The 24,898-nt window shown below is 45.8% G+C and overlaps 1 protein-coding gene across 2 annotated transcripts in view; it reads right to left on the bottom strand.

Moving 5' to 3' along the window:
- SACM1L (SAC1 like phosphatidylinositide phosphatase) overlaps nt 1-22,521 on the bottom strand; it is a 168,029-nt gene extending 145,508 nt beyond the window's left edge. The window contains exon 1 of one of the 2 annotated variants that reach the window (XM_040353372.1): nt 22,344-22,521. In XM_040353372.1, coding sequence (XP_040209306.1) covers nt 22,344-22,372 — 29 coding nt within the window. In that variant the 5' untranslated portion in view covers nt 22,373-22,521. The remainder of the gene's footprint in view (nt 1-22,343) is intronic. The other variant, XM_040353373.1, reaches the window with a different exon arrangement.
- Between the last annotated feature and the right edge of the window lie 2,377 nt (nt 22,522-24,898).

The following is a 24,898-nucleotide window of genomic DNA, read 5'->3' as shown; positions in this document are numbered from 1 at the left end:
ACACAAAAGCTTGGGGGTCCCCCGGAGCAGGACGGAAGGGGGGAGCTGATCGGGCCCTGGATTCAGGGCAGGCCTTGCAGGGACAGGCAGATGGAGGGGCCTGGAGATGTGTAGAGCAAGTGGATACTGTAGAATAGCCCCCCTCCATGCCCACAGATGCAGATACCAAGGCTGGAGATACAGAGCAACCGACCCTGGCTGAGATATTGAGAGCGGTTCATGTATGTACCGCTTCTGTAAATACACTGAAGGAACAGTTTGGGGGCCTCAGAGAGGATGTGTCCCTGCTGTGGCAGGACATGCAAAAGATACGGGAGCGCACGTCGGCTGTGGAGAGCAGGGTGAGTGAAGTGGAAGATAGGCTGCCCCCAGTTGCTCTCGAGGCCCATGCAGCCATTCAGCTGGCCAGGGACACTAACAACAGGGCTGACGCCATCGAAAATCGTTTACGCCGCAATAATGTGCGCATAGTGGGGCTGCCGGAGAGGACGGAGGACCGGGACCCCACCACCTTTATCGAAGGCTGGCTGATGGAAGTATTCGGAAAAGAGGCCTTCTCCCCATTCTTTACAGTTGAAAGAGCGCACCGCACACCGGGCCGCCCACCACAGCCTGGTGCCCCCCCTAGGCCTATTCTGGCCAGATTGCTGCACTATAGGGACAGGGAGGCGGTGCTGAGACATGCCAGAGAGAAGGCCAACGTCCAGGTTAATGGGGTCCGGGTGTCCTTCTACCCAGACTTTTCTGCTGAGGTGCAACGTCGCCGGGCCAAATTTTCGGATGTGAAAAGGCGTCTTTGCGCACTACAACTACCGTATGCTATGCTCTACCCTGCCAAGCTGAGAGTTACTGCCAACCGACAGGCCCAATTTTTTGAATCGGTCCAAGATGCTGCACTGTGGCTTGACCGTAACGAACAGGCCCTACGTCACCGCGAGAGAGAGGAGGAAGGAGACTGACCTTACAGGAGCTGAAGCAGGTTATTATGTTTTAAGTTCTGTTTTTGGTGCAATGCCTGCACTTTTCAAAGTGGAGGGTTTGATTTTAATCCCCTCTTCCCCCTTCCCCTGATTGAGGTGGTTGGTCTGTCTGTTGTCTCCATCCATTGATCTTTGCACAAAAGACCCCTTTTATTTTTATTTGTATTCCTTTTCCTGGGCGACTATGTTTTTGCCATGTTCTGCTGGGAGACGTTATATTAGGATGTGAACTCTGAGTCATCTTGTAAAGTTGCAAGGAAAATGCGATTTCTCCACACTACACGTGGAGCAAAAGTGCCTTATTATGGTTCGCTCCCTGTTGGAGCCGAGGGGTCAGCCCTGTTGGCGACCTGGACCTGTTCCTTTTTCTTCAGACTGCAGTACTGTTTCCGGAGTACAGGCCATGAATATGGGTCCGGTCTGTTGACGGCCCAGGCCTTTCGTTTTTTGCACTTTGGCTGAATTGGCTGAATTGCCTGTAGTATCGTGGAATGTGAAGGGCCTCGGTTCCCCACTGAAGCGTATGATGGTATCTACCTGTCTGAAAAAGTATCATCCTATGATTTTATGTATGCAGGAAACGCACTTAACCATTGAAACGCAATGCTGTCTTAAATATGCCTGGGTGGGTAAGGCTTACCATTCTACTCACACCTCGTATTCTAGGGGTGTGAGTGTAATGATGCATGCCACTATTGATTTTCAGGAATTGGATGTGTGTATTGATGCGAACATACCGTATCTCACAAAAGTGAGTACACCCCCTCACATTTTTGTAAATATTTTTATTATATCTTAATTTGACAACGCTGAAGAAATTACAGTTTGCTACAATGTAAATTAGTGAGTGTACAGCTTGTATAACGGTGTAAATTTGCTGTCGCCTCAAAATAACTCGACACACAGCCATTATTTTCTAAACCTCTAAATTGGGCCCAACTTTCGATGTTCAGGAAATATAGGGACATGCAGATATGCATCCCTGATGTTGATTGACGCCAGAAGTTCTCTTCCTAGAAGGATAGAAAACTACCGACCCAATTGTCTCCATGCAAAAAGAACGGAATCATCGGTTTGCTTTTATTCCTGATTAATTGAGGGTAACACCTCATCCTGAGCCCACTGTTATCCTTGCAAAGCTGAAGTGGAGGAAGGGGACCTAGTATGCTTCCTATCCATCTGAATAAAGGATGCGATTAAAGCCGCTAATCTTTTTTCCAGACCCTGGAGGGAGGAGGAAAGGGCATCCATCTACAGGTGCTGAGATGTGAGGGGCAGCTGCACCATGAATTTGTTCCAATGGCTCACCCTGAGTTGCCATAATTGGTAATTCAGGCGGGGATGACAGCGTGGAAATACAGATTGAGATCCCAATGCCTGGGGGTGAAACCTTTTCTTTTTTGGCAGGCATAGTCCCAAGTACAAAAACAGAGGCGCTACACACATTGCACTAAATCGCTTAAAATACTCATGACTTTTAAAGCCGCTATAAACCTTTAGCCTAGTGCTGGAAAAAGAGTGTCCTTCCCGAGTCAGGAATGCCAGCTTTGCACCCATACGTGTCCCACAGCTCGTGTGTCCCTGTGTGCAGGCAGTTTGTGTCTTCCTCGTCAGAAGAGGAGAGACTGACACAGCCGTATTTATCTGCTTTAGCCTGGGTGTGGTCCCAGACCCAACACGAGGTGGGGAGGGTAAGCAGACACTCCTGCAGTGAGGCCCAGACCTGAGCAAACAAACACAGCCAGCAATAAACTTTTAGCGGGATCTCCGCATCCCCCGTGGCAGGGGGGTATGTAAGGGGGGTGCAGCACTGCTGTCCTAACTCTCTGGTCCCATCAGGGGGAGAGAAAAAATTTTTTTTGCAGATGCTTTTTACCTTGCAAAAATCTTTCATCCAACACGCTGTGTATCCAGACACGGACTAAGCTATCAGTGAAGATAACAGAATAAGGTATGTGCATAGACTCCATCTTAGTGGAGATTTTAAGGCATGGCAAAAAATGTTATCATTAATGGAAGAAATACATAGATGTTTTTAATACCCAAGTTTCTTTCCTTACCTTATCCTCGCTGCAGGATTTTGCTGAACAGACAATCCAACCTTCACCCATCATGGCGGCTGCGTTTAGCAAACCTTTGAGGACTGGGTCCCTTAAAAAGGGGTTCCAACTGCCTTGGGCCATGTATAAGCACCCCATCAGGAAGCTTTAGGTAATGTAACAGGACCTAAGCCCTAAGTTCCTGGGGTCCAGCCCTACAAAGAAAGGCGTTACAGGCAAAAACCTTGTGCTTCGGAGGTCCCAGGTACCATCCACTTAGGCCTCAGCACTCTTGGATGGATCTGGTTTCTTTTTGTGGAGGAATTTAAATCCAACCTGGATCCTTCCTGGAGCTCCTCAGAGCACTTCTTCACATGTGACCAATACCTTAGACACTGGCAAAAAAACTGATGTGCTCCTGGAAGAAGGAGGGGTTTTATAGGGAGTGAACTTCCTTTAAATTGGTTTACCAGTGTCAACACCTGATGGTGGCCTATAACCCACTAATTAATTACTTAAGGCTTGGTGTCCCATGATGTACGATAAAGAAATGAAATTTACATTGTTGGATAAACTTTTCCACATGGATGAAACTCATACAAAAATCTAACAAAAACTTTTCAACATTTTAAAAGTCTTCTTTAACTCAACACTGACATATTTGCTTTGGTCACAAGATGTAACCCAATACACAGAATGATCTCTAGTTTCGCAAGCTAGGAGGCACTCGTACATTTGGCAGACCCCTTGCCACTTCAGATGCAATTAAATAAACATGTTATCAACAAACCTGCTACTACCAGCATCCTTTTAAATGCATTCCCATGAGAGTGTATATTACCTGTACATTGGTAATACATGTTTTTGTGTGAATATTTATACATTTTCTGCTCCAGCATAATGATATTAGTTACAGCAGTTGTTCCCCTTCCTGGGATTGGTCCCCTACACTTTAATAAAAGCACAATGCATACTTCCAGCAACCTGTATTAAAGAAAAAGCAAGAAAAGTATGCCCGACACTGTATAGTATGCACCATAAGATGCCTGCTTCTATATAACCATTCCCTAGCAAACACCCTGTAATGGAGGTCAGAAATATGGGATTTTTTTTTTCTTTGATGAAATTGACAATTTCTAATCCGTGTGTAACAAGGTCAATTTATCTGCATAGTTTGGTTTGTGAGTTCCAGGGGGTAGGATATGAGGCTGCCCTCAGTAAGAAGTGCATAAATTATTGTATCCTGCTTGGAGTATAGAGCCAGGTGCCTCGGTACCAAGAGATTTCAATTGAAATGAGTGGCTGAATTCAAAGTACCATAGATAACAATGAAGGGTGTCAAAAAAGGAAAAGTACCGCGCTTAGGACAGGATTAAAAAAAAGAAGAAAGGTTGCTGCCCCCCTAAAAAAGCTCCACAAAAAGGAGTCTGGTAAATAATATATAACACAGGTGGGGTAGTGGCGCTACCTGGGGTACCCAACAGTAGGGAATCCCACTAAAGTGACAGAAAATACTCTATATAAACATATATTGTAAAATGTGAACCAGATCCAGGCTTTGCTTTCTGCACTGCTGGGACTTGTAGTTGTGTGGTGTTCTGGACTGGACACAGGGACTTGACTCCATTCTCTGCTCTTCCTTCAACTACTACTATATGTGTGGCCCTGAAGCTGAGGCCAGGACACACAGCCCTCCGAGGACCCGTGATGGCTTTGTGAAGGACTTCTGCCCTCTGGACCTCCCTTTTCCCTAGACTTCTTCTGCCGAGGTCGCTGTTGGCTGATTAGTCCCTTAACCCTGGCTGTGCCCTGTGAAAAAGACTTAATCCAGGGTTTAACAAATTTGCTTGGAATCTAGGAGCCAGCTAAAAAAGTTAGGAGTCAAAAAACGCACCCCGTCCCGCCAAGCTTGCGCGCAGAAGCGAACGCATACGTGAGTAGCACCCGCATATGTAAACGGTATTCAAACCACACATGTGAGGTATCGCCACAATCGTTAGAGCGAGAGCAATAATTCTAGCCCTAGACCTCCTCTAACTCAAAACATGCAACCTGTAGAATTTTTTAAACGTCGCCTATGGAGATTTTAAAGGGTAAAAGTTTGTCGCCATTCCACGAGCAGAGGCAATTTTGAAGCGTGACATGTTGGGTATCAATATTCTCTATGCGTAACATTATCTTTCACAATATAAAAGAAAATTGGGCTAACTTTACTGTTGTCTTATTTTTTAATTAAAAAAAGTGTATTTTTCCCAAAAAAAGTGCGCTTGTAAGACCGCTGCGCAAATACGGTGTGACAGAACGTATTGCAACGACCGCCATTTTATTCTCTAGGGTGTAAGAATAAAAAATATATATAATGTTTGGGGGTTCTAATTAGAGGGAAGGAGATGGCAGTGAAAAAACACATTAGAACTGCTGTTTTTTGCTACTTGTAATGTAACCTGTAATGCCAAAGGCCACCACAAGATGGCCACTCCTAGATTACTTTCTGCAAGCCTCAGCTTCCTTCTGTGAAGGCCGCAAAGCCGTGGCCTCAATTACCGGCCGGCTGGTAATTGAGGTTGCGGCTTTGCTGCCTTCTGCAGGCCTCAGCTTCCTTCTGTGAAGGCTGCAAAGCCGCGGCCTCAATTACCGCCGGGCGTGGGCCCGCCGCGATCGTGCCCCGCGCCGGCCGGTAATTGAGGCCGCGGCTTTACGGCCTTCTGCAGCCCTAAGCATCCCCAGGCGCCAGGTCACAATTGCGACCTGGCGCCCGGATTTTTTCGAGGCCTGACTTAATCCATACTGTACACATTTATGGCCCGTTACTTACTGCATAGATTGTTGCCCTGTGATGCTGGATTTAGTCCCTGCTGTACTAGATTGCTGCCCGATGACTCTGGACTTATTCTTTGATGTGCCTTATTGCCGCCCTGTTATTATTTCTGCATGTCCCTCACGGTGTCTGAATTATTGCCCTGTGGCCTACCCCTCATTTAACTCCTATGCTTTTTAGCCCCCCAAAATAAAGAATCTCTTGGCCAGGGGCCCCAAAAACACACTCACTCTCCACTTCAATCTCATGACAACTTATGACGCTGATCCAGGACAAACTGGGTCCCATGCTCGCGGCCCCCAAAGGGAACCCAGATGGCACCCTGGTTGAGAAACAGGAAAGCTGGTCATTTCCTTAGACAGTGAAAGAGTTGAGGAAAGGAAATGCCAATAGCCGGCATTTTTTTTTATGTGATCAGCTGTGATTGGACCCAGATGATCACATGGAGAAGAGCCAACGTCATTGGCTCTTTACCCTGATTGGAGATGTGCTGTGGGAACAAGCTAACCCAAATCGTCACGCTGCAGGCCCCTGGGGGGTGGGTATGCATGGCAAGAATGGGAAGATGTCATTTGACATCCTCCTGGAGCTAGAGCGGTCCTGCCCAGCTGTTATTGTACAATGGCTTCAGTGGGAACCGGTTAATGCATTCTCTGCATTATGGTAAAAAGCACTCTCAATCCAGCGCTGTCCCAGCGGAGAGCACCACACTGCTCTGTTCCTGCATTCACAGGCTTTACTGAAAGTAGTGGAAGCCATTGGATCCTGCTGCTGCCAGTCAAATTCTGTGAGGATAGTGGGGGCGGGGGTCAAGCCACACTGTGTGTGTCTAAGGAAGCACACAGTCCCGGCTCTGAAGTGCTAATGCACGAGTGTCCCCATAGCAAGCAGATTGCTATGGGGCGACTTGGAGAAGATGAGGAGCGGACAGCACCCAAAAGGGAACTCCAGAAGATTAGGTGTGAAGCTGCTCTGTGCAATACCACTGCACAGAGTAAGTATAACATGTTTGCTGTGTTAATTAAAAACACATAACCACATAAAGTGAAAGTAATGCCTACATGGGGTTTTTGTTTTGTTTTTTTAAGGCCCCTTTCACACGTGCGGACCGTATGTCCGCTTTTTTATCCATCCGTTTGCGGATGAAAAAGGGACATACATTGGTCCCTATGTGATTGCGGGTGAACATCCGCTGACATCCGTAATCGTCCGCCTCCGCAAACATCCGATTTTGCAGACGAGAGAAAATCCTATTTTTTCTTCCGTCTGCAGAGCGGATCAGATGAACACGGACATACAGTCCGTGTTCATCCGCTCCCCCCATAGGGGAGAGTGGAGAAAAGACAGGGCGGTCCCTGCACAGTGTGCGGAGACCGCCCTGTCATCCGCCGGCTCAGCTGGGATATACGGAGCGATCCCCGCTGAGCTTACGGACATACGGAGGTGGATCATTACTGATCCGCCCCGTGTGAAAGGGGCCTAAGTCTTGGAAAGAGTATGTCGAGTTTTTGTTGATGTCTGTATCCCTACTAGGAAAAATGACCCTCTCTATTTGTCCTCATGACCACTGTCATGAAAACATGGGGTCATGGGAAGGCCAAACATTTTGAGCAGTCACCAGAAGATGAGATGAATTGTCCAAGGTGAACACGCGTTGAAGCAACAACTCGTCTCTATCAGTGTAATTCCGTTTACAGAGCTTTTCTCTCATTTGCTGTTAAAGACACAGGTAGCGAAGGAAAAACTCGACAACTCTCTCAAGCTTAAAAAAAAAAAAAAAGAAATAAAAGTTTATACACTGATAGAATCTAAACTGTCTATAAAGCAGGAGACTATTGTGGGGGAGAGATCTCAAACCTAGTCTGAAGGACGAATGAAAATATTATTTTATATCCTTTTCCCAACAACATTACGGCTAGGTTCACAATGAAAGAACTTCAGCAAAATCACTCAAGGAGAGAGTATAGTACTATCAGTATATATCAAAATGTGATTTGTGATAAAACCACTCCAAACTGAAAATAATATTAAAATCATCAACGTCAAATGTCTGTTTTATCAATATCAGAAATTAGAATAGCGTCCCTACTACTGCTCACACCTCCCGTGTTCCCACAAGTGTACTTAAAAAAATATATTCCAAACAGTCCCGCTCAGCAAAGAGATAATATACAAGTTGATTATGTCATATACTAAACTCAATATTCCAAAAACAACAAATTGCAAGAAAATGTCATTAAATTAATAATAAAACAAACAAATAAAAAGAAAGTCACAAGTGTTCATGTGATATTTCAATCATTCATATTCATGATGTTTTGTTCATTCAATGACAGCGATGTCAGATAATTTCGACTTGTTGCCGCATTTATATTCCTTCTTTCACCGCGTGCATAAATCCCTTCACCAGCATACATATGCTCTCACCTTAAAGAGAAAGTAAACTTCCCTGTATTGTTTGTACCTATAGGTAAGCCTATAATAAGGCTAACATTAGGTACTGTAAATTTCTAAACTTGCGCTGTTTAGGAGATATATACTGTATACGCTGCCGATCACGTCATCGGCACATGCGTTCTGAAGGAACAGCCACTCGTGCCATTCCTTCAGAGCCCTGTGCCATGACCGGCATCTTGCGCATACGCAGAAGTGACGCCACACAGCCAGAGTCCGCAGGCCGGGAAGGAAGATGGATGCAGCCTCCAGCGATGACAACGGGGCCTTCGTTTGCAGGTAACTTTCACATAATGTGCTAGTATGCACATTGTGCCTTTACTTTGCAGGTCAGCAAATAAGAAAAAAAAAAAAGACAAAGAGGCGTTTACTTTCTCTTTAATAAATTGACCCAATCTCAGGTGTTATGTACTTGCCCCTTAACCACTTCAGCCCCGGACCATTTGTCAGCTTAAAGACCAGAGGACTTTTTACAATTTGGCACTGCGCTGCTTTAACTGGTAATTGCGCGGTCAGTCACCGACATTCACAGACATGACTAGGCATGATGGGAATTGTAGTTCCTGAACAACTGGAGGGCCGTAGAAGACCTCTGGTCACAATAGATTTCTTTCAGAATAAATGTTTTCCATCCGGAATAAACATCTGTAGAGAATAAATTTGTTCAGGATGACCATACGGAATAAAATCCCCGGAATTTTTGATTTTCCGGAACTGGGAGATATATCCCCTCTGTTTCCCACACAGAAACTAGGTTCAACATGGCTTGCCGTCTCTCTTGGTCTCTCGGCAGATGGGTAAGAAAAAAGAGACTCTTTAATTTCAACCTGTAACCCCTTTCCAATGTCTGAAGAATAAAAGGCATTCGTCGGAATATGTCGGAAATCTCCGCTCATTCTTTGACGAAATGGGACAACCTTCCCCCTACCCCTATTCTGGCGTCACTGGGGATTCTTAGAAGAAGCTGACGGAGCAAAGAAAGTCCCCCTCTTTTGCTTATCTTTGTTAAAAGACCACTTTTTCTTCGCCTGTTGGTTCTAAATTAACCTTGTTTTGGAAACCACAAAAAGGCTTCTTATTCTGTGGCTTATTCTTTTTAGAAGAAGGAAATCGTTTACTCTTCTTAGAGAAACGAGCTAGGACCTCCACCAAGGAAGAACAGAATAAGAGCTTGCCTTCAAAGGGAATGCCGCAGAGTTTGTTCTTGGAGGTAAGGTCCCCTTCCCAAGATTTAAGCCAGATCGCACGTCTGGCTGAATTAACGAGAGCAGAAGACTTAGCTGCACCCGCCAAGAAGGCCACTGATTTGGCAATGAGTGGGACAGACTCCCTAATCTCCTCTTTGGGGGTGTCGGATTAAAGAAGATCATTCAGACGCTGAACCCATACGTCCAAATTCCTAGCCACACAGGTGGATGCTACAGCTGGACCCAAGTATAAAGCCGAAGCATCCCAGGCCTTACGCAGCAAGGAGTCGGCCTTCCTGTCCATTTGCTCTTTAAGGACCCCTGAGTCTTCAAAAGACAGGTCTGACCTCTTGAATACCTGTGACATAGGGAAATCCAGCCTAGGACATTTAAAGAAAGTTTCCTCGAACTCAGACTGAAAAGGACATCTTCTTTTGTGCCCTTTAGACTGGAACAACCTCATTTCAGGTTCCGTCCACTCTGAAAGAATTATATCCCTGACTAGTGTACCGGGAAAGTTCTTAATTTCCACCCCTGAAGACCCCTATACATTTTATCCTGTACAGATTGGATTTGCTGTGGCATCTCAATCTGCTCCGATGTATATATTGACTTTAAAAGTTTGTCAATATCTAATATAAAAAGATACTTAGAGCTACCCGCCGCCTCCTCTCATGCGGAATCCCCATCAGATGAAGAGCTTGGGTTCTCCCCTTCTTCCAGATTAGAAGTTTAGTGCGAACCAATGGTCTCGGACCTTAACAGAGGAAGGGGTCTAACTGAGGCTGAAGACTCTTGAGTTATGGGACCAGATGAGGAAGGTCCCAGTCCTGCTACTCGGTCATTAAAAGACTGGAAGGAGGCTACAACCTCCTTCATAGAGGACATTAACTCTTTTCAAAGAGGCAATCTCTGACCTAGCCCTAGATGGAATACAATCCTCACAAGATAGAGAAAGCCTGGCCCTACAGTTTCCACATTTCTTTTTCACCGGTTTGTCCTAGAAACAAGCAGAAAAAAGAACCATAAGCAAAGAAGGTCCATACAAAAAAAGATCCCCTGCTGTATAATCACAGACAAGGGCTTACCTTGGAGGCAGTATTGGACCCAGAGGCTGCCACTGGTTCAATCCGAGCAGGTGCTCAATCCTCAGACCTGTCCTCAAGCTCCATAAGACTAGTGGAGATCGGCCGGAGAAATAGGCTGCTGTCCCAGGCAGCATGTCCTCAGTGAACTACGACTTGTTCCTTATCAACACGGTGCTGGAAAGTGCGTCACGTGACTTCCAGGTACCGGCGCCATCTTGCCGTGTCACCGGAAGTCCTCTGACGCCATCTTGGTACACCTCGGCGAAGCACAAGGAGGACAAGGCTTCCACACAGGCAGAGCTGGGGAAAAAACCTGAAGGAAGTTGCCACCACTTTCACCAGGTAAGCAAGTATCTCCAAAATAGGGAGCCCTTCTGGCAGAAAGTACAGGGACTAATACACCCAGGACTTGGCCACAACCAGTACTGAATGATGCCAGAGAAGGGGGGGTCCTCCAACCACAGTTACCAGACCTAGGAAAAACAAAAAACGTGTCGGTGCTCCTTGAGGGTCTGGAAACACAAAACAACCGAGGGACAGAGAAAAAAGAGAGGGGCCTTTTAAATTGTATCCGATTTGTGTTTCCTGTAGAGGGCAGAGCCACTCATCTCTCAAGTAGCCGTCCTGGAAGGTGAGGGGGGGAAATTAGCACAATATCATGAATATGAATGATTAAAATGTCCAATCCAAACACCCCACGTCCAAATCTTGCCACCTCAACCTCCGCAACATCTCCGAAATACGCCCCTTTCTAACTAATGACACAACAAAGCTCTTAATTCACTCCCTGGTCATCTCTCGCCTCGATTACTGCAATTTCCTTCTCATTGGCTTAGCGCTGCATACTCTATCCCCCCTTCAGTCCATCATGAATGCTGCTGCCAGACTCATCCACCTTACAAACCGCTCTGTCTCTGCTGCTCCTCTCTGTCAATCCCTCCACTGGCTTCTGCTCGCCCAACAAATTAAACTCAAAATACTAACTACTACCTACAAAGCCATCCACAACTCTGCCCCCAGCTACATCACTGACCTAGTCTCTAAATACCAATCTAATCGTTCTTTTCGTTCTTCTCAAGACATCCTGCTTCCTAGCTCTCTCATCACCTCCTTCCATGCTCGTGACTTTTCCAGAGCCTCTACAAGCCTATGGAACTCCTTACCCCAATCTGTCCATCTATCTCCTTCTCTATTAGCTTTTAGAGGATCCCTGAAAACCCTCCTCTTCAGAGAAGCCTATCCTACCCCCATCTAACAACTGTATTTTAATTTTGTCCATCTGATCACCCCCCACATCTACTACCCTCTGTTCCACTTGACCCTTCGTTACAGACTGTAAGCTCTAACGATCCCTCTGATCCCTCCTGTATTGTAACTGTACTGTCTTCCCTGATATTGTAAAGCGCTGCGCAAACTGTTGGCGCTATATAAATCCTGTATAATAATAATAATAATAATAATAATAATAAAATATCCCATGGACAATCTTTTTTATTATTTGCTTTATTATTCATTTATTTATGGCTAGGTTCACACTGCTGCAATCTGATTTTGACCGTCACATGCTCGACTGTTCCAAAACATTGCACTCTTCTGTCTGTGATGTAATCTTTCTCCAATAAAAAGGTTTGGACTTAGCTGTAAGATCTGTGGTGTGCTGGCAAATATTTACACTGTACTGTGCATGTTCCCATCTCCAGCTGGTGCTTGCTGAAGTACCCATTACTTTAGAGTCTATTCCAGGAACGTGTGCTATGGAAATATGGATGATTGCCAATTTTTTTTTCCGCCTTTTAATGTCATTATGTAGTATAACTCGGATGCTACTTTGATACTATTTTTAAGTGTTTTGCATGTTGTATGGGGCCAAAATCATGCTGGAATTGCACCAAAGTAGTATGGGAAACTTTTCCAAAATTGTACTGTACTGAGTTAATGTACACGGGCACTATTGAAAACAATGAGATTTCCATTGCCATACGATTTTGTGTGACTCAAGTTGCATCTGAATTCACAATAGTGTGAACGAAGCCTCCCAACACACAGGTTTGGAATTCACTGTGTTAACTTCTCCAAAAGACGACTAGACAACCCTTCACCGGAAAATCAGTCATTGCTGTCGCTTTAGGGGCCTTACTCATGCTCAGCCCTAGAGTTAAAAAGAAAACCTTTCGCTTGGAACAGCCAATAGCTTTTCAAGTATTGGTCAGTTATTGTTTTTACACTAACCCAAAAATTCCTTTGAGGTTTAGGCAGCCCACAGAGGAGTCATTTTTGTTGTTCAACCAGAAGTTTGAACAAATAACATTACTTGATTCTCCCTTCCACACACTCAACGTGGAGGAGGAAATTCTACTTGACAGCAGGGACATTTCTCAGCCATCAGAATACACTGATCAGCGCTGCCACCTATAGCCCAAAGCACTGACTGAGAAAACCCGACAGGGTAGTAGATCAACTTCTGTGCAATCAAAGTGCCCACACATGGATTAAAATGTATTATATTTATTCGTACTTTTTCAATACAAAAAGAACAGAAAAATAGGGAGCAATGAAGGCATAACAAACTAGATTGGTCAAATCGAACAAAATGTTTTTATGAACTATAATTAAAGTGAAACTAGGTACGGTTAGCATTAACGCAGGGCTTGACAAATTTGCTTGGAATCTAGGAGCCAGATAAAAAAGTTAAGAGCCAGGAACGCGCCCCGTCCCGCCGAGCTCGCACACAGAAGCCAACGCATACGTGAGTAGCGCCCGCATATGAAAGCAGTGTTCAAACCACACATGTGAGGTACCGCCGCGATTGGTAGAGCGAGAGCAATAATTCTAGCCCTAGAACTCCTCTAACTCAAAACATGCAACCTGTAGAATTTTTTTTAAACGTCGCCTATGGAGATTTTAAAGATGCAATTTTGAAGCGTGACATACTGGATATCAATTTACTCAGCGTATCATTATCTTTCACAATATATATAAAAAAAAAAAAAAAAAAAAAAAAATTGGGCTAACTTTACTGGCATCCTATTTTTGAATAAAAAAATAAAGTATATTTTTTTCCAAAAAAGTGCGCTTGTAAGACCGCTGTGCAAATACGGTGTGACAAAGTATTGCAACGACCGCCATATTATTCTCTAGGGTGTTAGAATAAAAAATATATATAATGTTTGGCAGGTCTAATTAAAGGGAAGGAGATGGCAGTGAAAACAGACAGGGGAAACACCATTAGCATTGCTGGTTGTCTTGTCATACCAATGGCCACCACAAGATGGCGCCAGATCACAGAAAGCATAGGCCTGCAGAAGGCCACAAAGCGAAGCCTCAATTACTGGCCCGCGCGGCCCGACACGATCGCGCAGTGGGGGAGGTGGGGGCGCACGGAGACACAGGATGCGCCAGGTCGCCAATTCAAGTCGCAACGGCGACCTGGGGTTTGTCGAACCCTGCATTAACTGACCTATTGGTTTTACATAACCTTACAAGCCCGAGAGCCCTGTCAAAAAAAATAAAATAAAGTGTATGTACAGCAGGGGTTTAAGTCATTCAAAAGCAAAAAGGTAAGGTAGGGGAGGTCCAGAAGGCTGTCTGGAAAAAGTTAAATATGACACCATGGACCTGTCATAAAGCTCATCGCATTGTTTCTGAGGGTGAGGGAAAGGGTTGTTATTAGAGGGAAAGATGGTGCCCCCAGGGAAGGGGGTTATGCCTTGCTTGACCATGTCACATGAGAGGATTTAATCCCGTCCAATAGAACCTTGACAATAGAGAACTCACAGACACCAAAGACTCATTAAGCATGCTTGTAAGACTTTCAATCACCCCGATATCCTCCATCTTCCTGATTCATTGGGGATCGTTGGTGGTTGTGGAAATTTACATAATGCGGAGATGCATGATCATGCTGCATTAACCAGATGGCTCAATATCGATTGTTTGTAGACTTTTGTTGGAATTGAGTTATGGCACAAAAGAAAGAATTGGGGTGCTTAAGGAAGGATTCGTTCTGAAAAGGTTTGAGTGATTTCATGACCCTGGGTCCAGAAATCATCAAGAGATGGACAAGACCATAAAATCTGTAATAACTCGCCCGTCTCATCCACATCTCCAACAAGTCAGGTTTCGTAGGGTAAATCAAAAGCAGAAAAGGGTGCAATACTATCGAGGAACCAGTTTATATCCCGATTCCCGAAACCTGTTAGAAATAGAGGATCTGAAGGATGTAAAGTGTATTTTTGTGCATGCCTCTGGCAACAAAGAAGTCCCCAGGTCTCTTTCCCAAAGATCCAAGTAGTGTAGTGGTGCCGAAGATGAATCAGTAATAAACCATTTGTAAGTCTTGGAGAGAGTATGGACAATCGGATCCTTCGATGGATGGGCTTTGTTCAAGGAGCATCAGTGGGCAAGAAAACTTAACAGGGTCTGGTAGAGACCGTAGAAAGTGGGATAGTTGTAGTATCTGTAGATTATCTAGAGACACTAACTCCTCTGAATTAGCCAATTGGGTGGAAGAAAACGTAGAAAGTGTCTCACAGCTCAGGACTTAATGCAATACTAAAGTTTTTTTCTTTGCAAATCTTAAACCTGTCATGCTTACCTGCCCTATGCAGTAGTTTTGCACAGAGCAGCCCAGATCCTCCTCTTCTTGGCTCCCATGCTAAAAAATTAAATGCCAGCAGCTACACATACTGCAGCTGCTGGATTTTAATAATAGGGCACTAACCTGTCCTGGAGTCCAGCGATGTCGGCACCCGCAGCTGATGTTACCATCAGCTGTTGAATACTGCTGCCGCCATTGCGGGTACAGGAACCCGGCTGTGTAGCCTTTCGGCTTCATGCCTGGAACCCTACTGCGCAGGCGCGAGGCCCCCGCTCCTCTCTCCTATTGGCCCAGCGCCCGGGGAAGGAGGAGGGAGCCCCGCGGTGACATCACAACTCCGCGGCATGGACTCCCAGAAGAGGGAAAGGTATCCTGTCCCCCCATCCCCCCCTGAAAGGTGCCAATTGTGACACTGGAGGGAAAAGGACGAATAAGATGAGCAGAAGTTCCACCTTTGGGTGGAACTCCGCTTTAAGATAAAAAAACCTTCTACCTTTAGAGTCAATTTAAGTTGCTTATTCCAATGAAACTGTGGGGTTGATTTACTAAAACTGGAGAGTGTCAAATTTTGTGCAGCTGTGACTGGTAGCCAATCGGCTTATAACTTCAGCCTGAGCTTTGACAAAAAAACTGGAAGCCGATTGGTTTCTATGCAGAGCTGCGCCAAATTTTGCACTCTTCACTTTTAATAAATCAACCCTTGTTTACCTGGAGGGAAGTCGGGGTGGTCAAGGACAAGGTGTAAAGGTGAGTGCGAAGGTGCAAACCCTTAAGAGTCATAAGCTACACAATATGTTCTTCAGGTTGCCGCAATAAAGAGGTGATGTAGTACATCCATAGAGGGCAGTTTAGGTAACCAAACGAGTGACTTCAGGAGGTACTGAAGAGGTTTCCTGCTCCCATAAGACCCAATGTTTTCAGGTCTCTTTTGTACCAGTCTAGAGCCTTAGCCATGCAAGGCAATAATAGTAAAATCGGATGTCAGGCAGAGCTATGCCTTCAGAGTCTTCCGGCCTGCGAAGGATGGAGTGTTTCAATGGAGCAGGTTTACAGAACCATTTGAACCGGTTTATGGGGGATTAAATCGTTTTACAGAAGTATGTTGGGAGTTTGAAATAAATAAAGTATCCTAGGAAGGAAGTTTTGTTTGGCGGCATTGCATCGTCCCAACCAAGAGAGGTTTTTAGAGGCCCAAGACTGTACGTCATCTCTTAACACCGGAATCAGAGAGACAGTTGTCTTTTCACTATCAAAATTTGTTGGTCAGCATACAGAATACAGTATTTGTTTACACATCAGGAAATACAGTTCAGCACACATACAGCTCAGTACACCGTCCACTTATGTCAGTAAGTGTCTGAGAACTTGTAAATGGATGATAAACAATGCCTCATGGGACATGTAGTCCTGGGCAGGAGAAGGAAACGATTTAAAGTGATCTAAAAGGCAGAAGTCTTTTTTACCTTAATACATTCTATGCAGTCAGTTTAAAAAGCCTTCTGTGACCAGCCCCACTTCACCTTATACTTATCTAATCCCAATCTCGATCTGTGTCTGAGAGCAGCAGCACTTCTCTCTCCCTTCACTTGGCTTCCCATTGCCTTCTGCTGCTATCAATGACACCCTGCGAGGAAGGAACAGGGGGCAGGGCCAAGCTGCACTGTGTGTGTCAACAGAAGCACAAACTGCAGCTAGGCATTGAGCCTACACAAGTACCCAATAGCAAGCTGCTTGTCATAGGGGCGCTCTGAAGGTAGGAGGGGCCAGAGGGGTAATCCAGAAGAGGAGTATCGGGGCTGTTCTGTGTAAAACCATTGCACAGAGCAGGTAAGTATGACACGTTTGTTATAAAAATAAAAAAAAAATCCAATGTTTACAATAACTTTAGGTGTTCTGTGCAAGAAAAAAATCTGCATTTAAACCCAGAAAAGCTGGAGGTAAAATAAGGCATTACAATTAAATTTAAAGGAAAAGTTCACCCTTGTAAAAAAACAATAAATGCACATCTTTTTGCAGGTAAAAAAAAAAAAGAATTTTTATATTTTTTTTTACTAAAAGCCTGAAAAGCATTGCACCTGCAAATAGCATATCGTGGGTGCAATGCAGGGATTTTAAAGACTGTCATTGTAAGCAGTCTGCTCGTACCTCGTATGAGCAGGCAGTTACACACTGACAGGAAGAATCAATGAACTACCTAGAATGCTTAAACTGGCACTAAAGGTTCCCGTTTTTTTTTTTTTAAATAACAAACATATCATACTTACCTCCACTGTGCAGTTCGCTTTGCACAGAGTGGCCCCGATCCACCTGTTCTGGGGTCCCACAGCGGCTCTCTCGGCTCCTCCCCGCATTAGATAACCCTCTCTGAGAAGCGCTCTCCCGTGGGGTTACCCTGCGGGCATGCTCCTGTGTCATACACTCAGTGTCCATAGACGCCGAGTGTATGACTCTGCCCCGCCCCCCAGAGCCAGCATCATTGGATTTGATTGACCGCAGCGGAAGCCAATGGCTGTGCTGCTATCAATCTATCCAGTCAAAGCCGGGAGACTACAAAGAGAGAAGGACGGAGGGGACGCGCCCACGGAAATTCGGGGCTCAGCTAAGTAAAACGGGGGGGGGGGGGGGGGGGGGGGGGGCTGGTCACTGCAAGGTGTTTTTTTCACCTTCATGCATTAAGGTGAAAAAACACGTAGGTTTACAACCCCTTTAACAGCACCTTGGTAGTTCGTTGAGAACTACAAGCCGCCAGGCTGCTGGTACTTGTAGTTCTCCCATTCACAGGCCCGTCGGAACAAGAGAGGCAAAGGAGGCAATTGCTTGGGGCCTCGAGCTGGCCAGGGGCCCCAGCATCCAGCGGCACAGGCAGCAGGATTTTTGTATCTTTAATGGGGATAATAACACTGACCGAGCCGCTGCAGCCCTATGCTGCATGATCCCACGCCGCGCGGTACTGGAGGAGATTCAGTTTGTGTACCCGGCCGGCCAGACTGTTAACAACACTGACCGAGCCGCCGCGTCCTATGCTTCAATCCACGCCGCGCGGTACTGGAGATTCAGTTCGTTGTATCCGGCCGGACTGCAGATTAACAGGAAGTGCACACACTGAGTGCTCTGCCTCTGTGCTCACTTCCTTTCAGTCCGGCCGGCCAGGAACAACAATTCTCCTGTCGGCTGCCGCGCGGTATGAGGTAGCTTGTAGAGAGGGGGGTTAAAAAGAACAGGGGGGGGGACTGCCATTACAAAAATATGTTAGCCGACAGGCGACAGACAGTGATTATAATTAATAACCCCACTCTTATGTATTATAAACAAAACAATTACGGTACCACCATAGATTTATTTCCATTCTATTTACCATCCCATTTCCATCTTATAGCTTCTATTTTGAATCAGGTCATATTTATTAAAGCTTTTTGCAAAAATGTACAAAGCAGAGAAAAGACTCTGCTTTGTACATTTTTGCAAAAATCTTTAATAAATATGACCTGATTCAAAAAAGAAGCTATAAGATGGAAATGGGATGGTAAAGAAAATGGAAAGAAATCTATGGTAATTGTTTTGTATATATTACCTGATTAAAAAAAATAGGCAATTAGACCCCTTTCACACTGGAGCGTATTGCAGGCGCTATAAGATTAAGGTCGGTTTGCAGGCGCTATTTTTAATCTTATAGCACCTGCAATACGCTCCAGTGTAAAAGGGGTCTTATTGCTTCTTTTTTGAATCAGGTAATATATACAAAACAATTACCATAGATTTCTTTCCATTTTCTTTACCATTCCATTTCCATCTAAGAGTCCTTTCACACTGAGCAGCTCATAGCGTCAGCGGTAAAACTCTGCTATTTTTACTGCCAACGCATTGCCAGCGGTATAGCTGCGCTGTCCCATTGATTTCAATGGGCAGCAGCGGTGAAGGAGCGGTAAATACACCGCTCCAAAGATGTGGCTAGCAGGACTTTTTTTTTACACTTTTTTTACCGTCCTGCTGGCGCAATTCTCCAGTGTGAAAGCCTGAGGGCTTTCACACTGGAGACAATTGAGCAGCTTCTTAAAAATAGCGCCTGCAAACCGCCCTTAAGACGCTGCTCAATTGTCTCCAGTGTGAAAGCCCTCGGAATTGAATTGCGCCAGCAGGATGGTAAAAAAGTCCTGCTAGCCGCATTTTTGGAGCGGAGAAGGGACGGTGTATTTACCGCTCCTTCACCGCTGCTGCCCATTGAAATCAATGGGACAGCGCAGCTATACCGCTGGCAATGCGCTGCTGCAGCAGTGCATTGCGGGTGGTTTTAACCCTTCCTCGGGAACTAGCAAATCCGCCCATATCGTTGGCGGTATAAATAGCGGAGTTTTACCGCCGACGCTATGAGCGGCTCAGTGTGAAAGGACTCTTAGATGGAAATGGGATGGTAAAGAAAGAAAACGGAAAGAAAGCTATGGTAATGGTTTCTATGGTAAAGCTATGGTAAATCTTTATTTTTTGCGCTCATTAGATATACTGTGTCCACTGTACAAGATGTTTATCCTAGTATCCATAATTTATATGCCCAGCCATATGGGTGCTTTAAGACCTCATTGTTTACTGCCACAATGCTTTCATGTTGGTGTGTACGTAACCCTCCAGAGTGGAACAACCAAAATAGGAGGGTTACGTACACTGTGGTACACACCAACATGAAAGCATCATGTGGCAGTAAACAATGAGATCTTAAAGCACCCATATGGCTGGGCATATAAGGGATAAACATCTTGTACAGTGGACACAGTATATCTACCAGTGGCAGTGCGTCCATAGAGGGCGCAGGAATGCCGCCCCCTCTCTCTCCTGCACCACCACTGAATCCATGCATGAATCCATGTATTGTCGCTGCCGTCCACTATTCAGATGGCCGGCTCCCTGGTGAGCGCCAGCCATCTGAATAATGGCAGCTGGTTGGCTTTGGAAGTGCCTATCAGAGCCAGCAGCTCATGGGCACAGTGGTGACAATTGATGGGCACAGTGGCTACAATTGATGGGCATGATGGCTACAATTGATGGGCACGATGGCTACAATTGATGGGCACAGTGGTGACAATTGATGGCATGGCATAGTGGCTGCGCTTGATTAGACCAGAGGTCTCCAAACTTTTCAAACAAAGGGCCACTTTATTGCCCTTTAGACTTTAGGAGGGCCGGATTGGGGCCAGCAAGGGAAGAAAAAGTCACGGGCCCGGCATCAGTGAGAACATATATGGCCTCAGGGTTGGTGGTCAATAGTAAGAGGAGTGTTCCCCCTATTAGTAGAAGGAATAGTATCCCATCATTGGTATCAGTGGATAATATAGTGCCCCATTGTTGGTGTCAATGGGAGGAATAGTGCCTCATGTCAGTGGGAGGAATTGTGCCCCAAGGGCCGGATAAAGGCTAGCAAAGGGCCACATCTGGCCCTCGGGCCGCAGTTTGGAGACCCCTGGATTAGACAGTGGCTGCGTTTGGCATGGCACAGTGACGACAATTGATGGGCACAGTGACGACAATTGATGGGCACAGTGGCGACAATTGATGGCACAGTGGCTGTGTTTGATGGCATAACACAGTCGTTATTGTGCACTTTAATGTATACTTGATTTTATGTTACAGTGGTGTTTTTTGCAAATGATAACATTTTATGCACATTATATACAACAGCAGTATTTGCACTGTAAACCTTTATTTTTTATATAAAGTGTGGGTGAACTTACACTGTATCGCTATGCTGTGGTTCTTGTAGGCTTTGTGTGCGTGCATGGGGGGGGGGGGGCCTCCATGTTCATTTTGCTTGGGGCCCCCAAATTCCTTCAAACGGCCCTGCCCATTCACAGATCTCGGTGAACGAATGATGCAGCCGGGTGGGTGGAGCCTCGTACACCCATGTTTTTTTTTTTAATTGTGACTGCTCACTGTCAAAACAAGGAAGGGGGGGGGGGGGCAGTCAGGGACTGCTAAAACAGTAACATGTTACGCTGATAAAAACTGGTTTAATGTAGCATGTTACAAAAGGTGAAATTATACTTTAAAGTAAAAGGGGGCCACACATTGAATGAAATTTGTCCAAACACTACTTGCCAAAATGTGTTCAGTGTATGGCCAGTTTTAATATAAACTGCCTCAGTCGGTTACAGTCGGCAGGTAGTACCGCCAAGAACATCCATTAATGTGAATGGGGCCGTGTGATGCACGTTATTGTGGGGGGGGGGGGGGTCTTCAAAGGTTAGCAGAGGCAGTGAAAAGGTCAGGTGCTGCCTCTGAGCCGCCTTTCAAATGTCTCTGAAAATCATTCTGCGGGACATCAATGAAAGCAGCACATGTAAACGAGCCTTCTCTCACATGGGCAAGTAAAAACAGCTGGTTCAACTGCCCTTTGACCATCCTCCTGAAGTCCGCAATACAGCCAGGGAGGGGGGGCTGTTTACTTGTGATACTATTCGACATGACGTTTGTCTTTCAAACTTGGACATATAGATCAATAGGGCCCCCCCAGCAACTGTGAGTCAAATGCTTGGTTTGCTGTTGCGGTGCATTAGTTCCATTGTAAATTGTCGCTCACCAAAAAATAAAATAAAAAACCCACAACAAAAAATAAAATTAGGCATTAGGAGGCGACACGATCGCACTCTGAAAAACAATCCACTGCTGATTGCTTTTTAAAGAATGGCCCAGTGTGAATCCAGCCTAAGGCAGGGAGTGAATGATGGTGACCCCCTTGTAGCTGAGACAGCATTACAATCCTGATGAGTGTAAAAGTAAAAAGATTTGGGCTTTATGTATAGCAGTTTCCTTCTTCTGGCCTAAACCTCCTTCTACACACACCCTGCACCATTCATTCCATCACACACAGACCCTGGGGATCACCGATCAATGGACAAACCCACCACAACCAGCCCACACAGTAATAAGAGACGACACTAACCCCAGGGAAACGGACATGTCAGCACAGTAAACACACATCCTGGTTGTTACATGTTGATGACCACACAAAATGATCAACTAGGGTTGTATCATGCACGTATATTATTCAACAACATATAAAATAGATATAAAAAGCACGATCCACTAAACAGCCAGTCGGTTGTATGACTGACCATTCGGGATGACGTCTTTTCACCTGTGTCAGATAAAGGACACCTTGCACCAAGGCGCTCAGTACGTGGCAGATACTTACAGTTTCAGGTTCTCGTAGAGTAGCGCCATGGTCCCTTAATGTTCACAGACTTACACAACGGAATGCCACACAGACAACGTATTACCCGGTCTTGTGCACAACACGACCCAGAGCAAGCAAGTCACATTCTGTACTGTACACCAACTTCCTCTGACGTCACCAAGAGCCGACATTTCAGCTACGGTGGCTGATAAGGATCCAAGGGCTTTGCTGCTCCAGAGCGGCGGAGAGCTTAGAGGGAGCGGCCAATCTGCAGTCTGACAGCAGGGAAAACGAGTGCTCTGGGAGTTGGTGGTAGTCGTTCGTTTCACACAATTTGATATAAGTGATGACTTTTATTATACTTTCAGTAACAAAACACACAACCAGGAAGCTAGGATTTTTAAAATGAGAGTATGAATGCTGCCCCTTACTATAAGACCCCTTTCACACTGTGGCAGTTTTCAGGAGTTTTAGCGCCAGGGTTCCACCTATTCTAGGGTGACCAGACATCCCCAGTTTCAGGGTACAGTCCCCTGATTGAGGACACTGTCCCCGGACCAAGTCTGTCCCTGGTTTTGTCCCCAGATTGGATTTAATAGGGGACAGGGGCAATTTCAAAGACAGTCAGTGCAGAATTAAAATAAAAAAAATAGAATTACACCCCCCCCCGCTCCGCCGTGCCTACTAGCATAGGGGGTGTATTTTTCCCATTATCTGTGCCCCTTTCTGATGATCATGTGCTGGTCGCATGCCCATTCAGCTTCGCTCGCATCTTCTTCTGCCTTGGCTCAAATCGTGGCCAGCCACCTGCCTATCTCCTTGCCTTCCCTGGCGGAGTGATCTTCCTCTGCTCTCCATCAAGTAGTAGCCGGGACTTGGAGAGTGAGACTTGAGAGTAGGGTTGCCACCTCATCCCTTTAAAACAGAACACATATGAATTACACAGGTTCTGAGGCTAATTAAGGTGGTATTTAGACTCATTTGGTGCCTTACCTGCATTAAATTGGCATCAGAACCTGTGTAATTCATATGTGTTCTGTTTTAAAGGGATGAGGTGGCAACCCTACTTGAGAGGCTTTGAGGCGCGGCGGCGATGGGCAGAGAGACGCTGATTGTTGCCATTACTAGTAAAGAAAAAAGATGTCCCCGGATTTCATATTAAAAATCTGGTCACCTTAACCTATTCTTCAAGTCAAACCACAACACTTCAGCGTCGCACAGCAAATTTTTTAAATAGTATGCATAGATAAATTATGCACAGATGTTGCATTTCTAATCATATTAAGTTAATCACAATAGTTCCCCTTTACATCAGAGTCCACAGAGCTCCCCCTTTACATCACAGTTCACAGAGCTCCCCCTTTACATCAGAGTCCACAGAGTTCCCCCTTTACATCGAAGTCCACAGAGTTCCCCCTTTACATCAGAGTCCACAGAGTTCCCCCTTTACATCAGAGTTCCCCTTTACATCAGAGTCCACAGAGTTCCCCCTTTACATCGGAGTCCACAGAGTTCCCCCGTTACATCGGAGTCCACAGAGTTCCCACGTTACATCGGAGTCCAAAGAGTTCCCCCTTTACATCGAAGTCCACAGAGTTCCCCTTTTACATCTGAACTTGCAGAGTTCCCTTTCACTGTAAGGGGAGGGGGGCTCTACAGACTCTGATGTAAGGGTGAACTCTGGGAACTCTAACATAAGGGATGCTCTGGTGTACGGAGAGAGGACTCTGATGTAAGAGGGGAACACTGTAGCCTCTGATGTAAATGGGAGCTCTGATGTAAGGAGTGCTCTGTGAACAGGGGCGGACTGACAATTCATGGGGCCCCCGGGCTTACAGATGGCCACCACGCCAGGAGGCAGTGCAGAGGCGGGGCAGCTAAAATCTCTGGATTTTCACCTTAAAAGCATGTCGGTTTCGGACATATCAGGGACAGATGTAAAAAAATAACAGATTGTTACATACTGTCCCTGGTTTGAATGAGCCTGGCAACCCTGCTAGGGGGCCCCCTAGTGGCATGGTGCCCTCGGGCAGTACCCGAGTGACTCAATGGTCAGTCCGCCCCTGTCTGTGAACCCTGATTTACCTTAGCGTACACACTTAGACCCCTTTCACACTGGGTAGTTTTGCAGACGCTATTGTGCTAAAAATAACGCCTGCAAACCAACCCTAAACAGCCGCTGTTGTGTCTCCAGTGTGAAAGCCCCGAGGGCTTTAACACTGGAGTGGTGCGCTAGCATGACGGTAAAAAAAGTCCTGCTAGCCGTATCTTTGGAGCGGTGTGTATACCACACCTCCACCGCTCCCGCCGGCAATGCGACTCTGCAGAGGCGCTTTGCGGTGGTTTTTAACCCTTTCTTGGCCGCTAGCGGAAGGTAAAAGCTCTCCGCTAGCAGCCGAATAGCACCGCAAAATTGACGGAAAAGCGCCGCTAAAAATAACAGCACTTTACCGCCGCCCCCACCCCAGTGTGAAAGGGGTCTTAGAAGCAGGAGAGAGGAGGGGGGAGACAGACTTAAGTCACAGACAGGGGTGGATGGTGAGCTCGCTCACCCATTGGCAGGCAGCACCTCT

The sequence above is a fragment of the Rana temporaria genome, chromosome 5 (assembly GCF_905171775.1).
Source record: "Rana temporaria chromosome 5, aRanTem1.1, whole genome shotgun sequence".
NCBI lineage: Eukaryota > Metazoa > Chordata > Amphibia > Anura > Ranidae > Rana > Rana temporaria.
The sequence above is the reverse complement of the archived record's forward strand: the minus strand, read 5'-3'. Positions and strand labels throughout refer to the sequence as shown.